The sequence below is a fragment of the Palaemon carinicauda genome, chromosome 5 (assembly GCF_036898095.1).
Source record: "Palaemon carinicauda isolate YSFRI2023 chromosome 5, ASM3689809v2, whole genome shotgun sequence".
In the NCBI taxonomy this organism is placed as follows: domain Eukaryota; kingdom Metazoa; phylum Arthropoda; class Malacostraca; order Decapoda; family Palaemonidae; genus Palaemon; species Palaemon carinicauda.
The window spans coordinates 109680772-109685614 of NC_090729.1; the positions used below are offsets into that span (position 1 = coordinate 109680772).

Genomic DNA, 4843 nt, shown 5'->3' on the forward strand with positions numbered 1-4843 from the left:
ACGATTGAATACTTCACGTGCCAGAAGTAATCAGAGCAATCAAACTGATAAAAGATACTACTGTGCGTCTCGGTCTAATCCAGCCACTAAGGGGGGGGGGGGGGGGGGTGTTGCAAGCCTGCCTCAACTTGGTGCCGGTCCCAAGTCCGGGCAAATGGGGAGGGTTGGCAGCAGGAAAGGCATCCGGCCATGAAAAATTAGCCAAAACAACTATGGTCATTGGGTATGATCAGAATGAAATTAATGCTAGGGCGTTCCCCTTTGGCGACGCGTTGGGACCTCGCCTGGTCCTTCCGAAAAATCTTCAAGGGCTACCCAGTCATGGGCGGGCTGGGTTAAAGAGGCAAGCTCAGAGGAAAATATCTGAGGAGAGGATGAGAGTAGCAACTCTGAATGTGGGGACAATGACTGGAAAAGGGCGAGAGCTGGTTGACCTCATGGAGAGAAGGAAGATTGGAGTGCTGCGTGTGCAGGAGACCAGGTGTAAAGGAAATAACGCAAGAGAACTAGGCGAAGGTTGCACATTATATTACAGTGGAGCAAATATGGATGACCTTCGATCAAAGGGATTAACCGGTTGAAGTGTGGGACAGAGGTAGATGGAGAAAGCTGACCAGAAACATCCACCCCACATAGAAGTGGGAAAAGATGTAGACAAAGAAGAAGAAGAAGACTAAGTCTCAGTCTAAAGAGACTGAGAGAGTTGTATTGGTATTCCGTCAAGAAATTCTTGCGAGCAACAATAAAAAATAATCTAACGCTCCTAACCGCATGCTGCTTAATATTATGCAAATCAACCAGTCAATCAATTGAATACAAATCTCCTTTCCTTTCCAAAATATCAAGAGGGATGAGGGGCTAGCGCTTGCAGTGTGCCTTGTTACTTGAACCTTCACTTCAGCTCTACTTATATTAATAATAATAATAATAATAATAATAATAATAATAATAATAATAATAATAATAATAATAATAAAAATACCTTATAACGGTTTCTCACTTATATTTTAATTTTGTTCGATTTGGTCGCTTCCAACTTACTCTCTAGCTTCATTATTACCAATCTTATCATAAGCTTTAATAACTAGAAGGGCACTCAGTAGAGCGCAGACCTCCGACGCGGCAGCTTATTTCTCGATCTTTTGCTCGACTTTGACCTTGGTTCTTAACATATATTAATTCGCGTGGATTTTCATACATTCAAATATGAACCAAGTTTGAAGTCTCTGTGAAATCGATGTCCAAACTTATGGCTGATTACGTGAATTGGACAATTTGCTTGACCATGACCTTTCCCTTTGACCCTGACCTTCCAAAATTTAACAATTTCCAGTTTTAAACATCACAGGTAATCCTTGCAAGTTTCATTACTCTAAGATTAAAATTGTGGCCAGGAAGCTGATCACAAAGAAACACACAAACGGGGGGGGGGGGGTAAAACATAACCTCCTTCCAACTTCGTTGGCGAGGTATAATAATAATAATAATAATAATAATAATAATAATAATAATAATAATAATAATAATAATGATGATGGTGATATGAAATTTCTGTGCCTCCCAGTTCCTATTCAAACCTTCCCTCGAATGTAATCAAATCCTCAGGATTGTCATCCAAATGAAGTTCACCGAACAGGATGGCGATATTCCACTTTATTATTGGATCTTGCCTTCAAAAGGGCTCTACTCCATTTATTAGTGGCTATCGGCGATACAAACAATAGCGTCCCTCTCTCGCTGTGGAAACGGGAAACCAATTTCAATGGTCGATGTGAAGTTCGGCAAAACAACAGGGTGGGAAGCGTCCGTGTGGAGAGCTCACTTCAAGCGGCGGTCGCATTAAGCAGACGTGTGTATGTAAGTCGTTATTAATATTTTCACGAATATATGCATGTGCATATACCGAGTCGTTAAGCGCACCAAATAAAGTCGTTAAACGCTTCTACATATTTAGTTAAATATATTTTTTATAGACTATGTGTATGTAAGTCGTTACTAACATTTTCACGAATATATGCATGTGCATATAACGAGTCCTTAAGCGCACCAAATAAAGTCGTTAAACGCATCTACAAATTTAATTAAATATTTATTTATAGACTATGAGTATGTAAGTCGTTATTAACATTTTCACGAATATATGCATGTGCATATACCGAGTCGTTAAGCGCACAAAATAAAGTCGTTAAACGCTTCTACAAATTTAATTAAATATTTATTTATAGAATATGTGTATGTAAGTCGTTATTAACATTTTCACGAATATATGCATGTGCATATACCGAGTCGTTAAGCGCACAAAATAAAGTCGTTAAACGCTTCTACAAATTTAATTAAATATTTATTTATAGAATATGTGTATGTAAGTCGTTATTAACATTTTCACGAATATATGCATGTGCATATACCGAGTCGTTAAGCGCACAAAATAAAGTCGTTAAACGCTTCTACAAATTTAATTAAATATTTATTTATAGAATATGTGTATGTAAGTCGTTATTAACATTTTCACGAATATATGCGTGTGCATATACCGAGTCGTTAAGCGCACCAAATAAAGTCATTAAACGCATCTAGAAATTTTCTTGAATATTTATTTATAGACTCTGTACGTATAGCACTAGTAAAAATATATGTTTATATTGACTGCGTACTTTTATCAATGAAAATATACATGTGATCTTTGCAAACCTACAAAATACTCATTAAGAATAAGCCTTAAGTCCATTTCTATTAACACACACTTTTATAATAGAAAAATACAGAAAAATATTATAGGTAGTGTACTGAGGCGCCCCCCCCCCCAAAAAAAAAAAAATCTCATCACGACTCATCAAACGCATTGCAGCGTCTCCAAAACAAGAAAAATATAGCAAAACGATCACAACCACTTATCATACAGCAAAAATATTTACCTTGGAAAAGAAAGAAATCATTCTGTGAAGAAGGATGAAACTATAAGCGAGATTACTCAAGTGCCATATGTGGATGAGATCATGGTGAGGGGTAGGTGAAGATGGTTTGGGAATGCTCTTCGCACTCCCCAAGAGAAATTAGTTCACCAAAATTTCACCTGGGCTCCACAGGGTACCAGAAGAGTTGGAAGACCCAGACCTACATGGCTGAGGATTATGAAGCGTGAAGTAGATGGTGATGCATAGAGAAGTATTGATTTGAAAGCTCAAGATAGGGACGACTGGTGAAATCTAATCGAGGTCCTTTGCGTCAATAGGCGTAGGAGGAGATAACGATGATGGTGATGATGATGATGATGATCATGCTAGCGATGCTGGTGGTGATGATGATGATAAAACATAATAACACTAGAAATAATGACGAAAGATGAATATAAAATATTCTTACCTCAATGAACTTGTGCGTCTGCAGAAGATTACAAGTGGCACTCAGGTTAGTGCAATTCTCAATGTCTTGGTCGAGGGCCGTGCAGTAAATGGACTGGAAGGGCAGGAAGCTCTGTGGAATAGAATTGTTCAAATAAAGGATCAAACGTAACTCAATGGTGTTGTTTCTATCTTATTATTTCATTACTAAGTAAGCTCAATTTCCGGATAATTTGCATTCAAAAATGTTGTTAAAACAACGACAATAATAATAATAATAATAATAATAATAATAATAATAATAATAATAATAATACAATAATAAATAATAATAATCAAAACACTAATAATAATAATAATAATAATAATAATAATAATAATAATAATAATAAAAAAAATAATAAAAATAATAATGCCATAATTCATAATAAGAATACATATTATATATATAAAAAAACATTAGCCTGTTGAGCAAGATGTCGCAGAAAAATAAGGTCTTAGTGTAAAAATATAGAATATAAAGGAAAAAAACCAGTTGAACTCGGATGAAATTACCAAATAAAGATAAAAAGACACTATACTGTACAATAAAGAAGGTAGAAATTATGATACAAGATAATATCTTCGATTATGAATTATTTTTTTTCCTCCTTTCTTCGAGTATTTCCTAACCTCGGTCATCCTCAAGATATACAAAAATCAAAATGTTTCTATCGTTTAAAAAATTGAATAATGGAAACATTCATTAACCGTCTGGCTTTCCAATATGCTTAAATTCAACGGGATTTCTCTCTATATAAATACGTTCACAATTACTCGACTGAAATACAGATAAACAGAAAAGACATAAAATGAACACTTAAAGAAAATAGCCAAACATGCCATAAAATTCTCAAAAAAATTAAGTAAACAAGCTCAATATAACACAAAACCAACTAAGAAATATATAACATACATAAAACTATAGTCCATTTCTTCTAGCGAGGCATATTTGCACCGACTCGCAACGGTGTCCTTTTAACTCGGAAAAGTTTCCTGGTCGCTGATTACTTGGACAAGATAATTCTAACCAATCAGCGATAAGGAAACTTTTCCGAGCTAAAAGGGCACCGCCGCGAGTCGGTGTAAATCTGCCTCGCTAAAAGAAATGGACTATAGAGGGACATTCAGTAGAGCACAAACTTCCGCCACGGGAGCTTATTTCTCGACCTTTTGGTTGACGTTGACCTTGACATTTGACCTTAGCATGCTTCAAGTCTCTGTGACAATGATGTCCAAACTTATGGTTCATGCTTGACCGTGACCTTCACCTTCCTATGACCTTGACCTTCCAAAATTTAATAATTTACAGCTTTTTACTAACAGTCAATCCACGCAAGTTTTATTACTCGACGATTAAAATTGTGGACAGAAAGCTGTTCACAAACAAACCCCCAGCTTCATTGTAGGAGGTAATAAAAGATTGATTTTTTCCTTTTTGGTTATACAATAGTCTGTGATGA

General features: G+C 35.9%; 1 protein-coding gene across 1 annotated transcript in view; it reads right to left on the reverse strand.

The window, feature by feature from the left end:
• LOC137641070 (rho GTPase-activating protein 29-like) overlaps positions 1-4022 on the reverse strand; it is a 44776-nt gene extending 40754 nt beyond the window's left edge. The window contains exons 1-2 of the mRNA XM_068373515.1: positions 4014-4022; positions 3364-3474 (exon numbers count right to left, since the gene is read on the reverse strand). Of these exons, the coding sequence (XP_068229616.1) occupies positions 3364-3474; positions 4014-4022 (120 nt within the window). The remainder of the gene's footprint in view (positions 1-3363; positions 3475-4013) is intronic.
• Between the last annotated feature and the right edge of the window lie 821 nt (positions 4023-4843).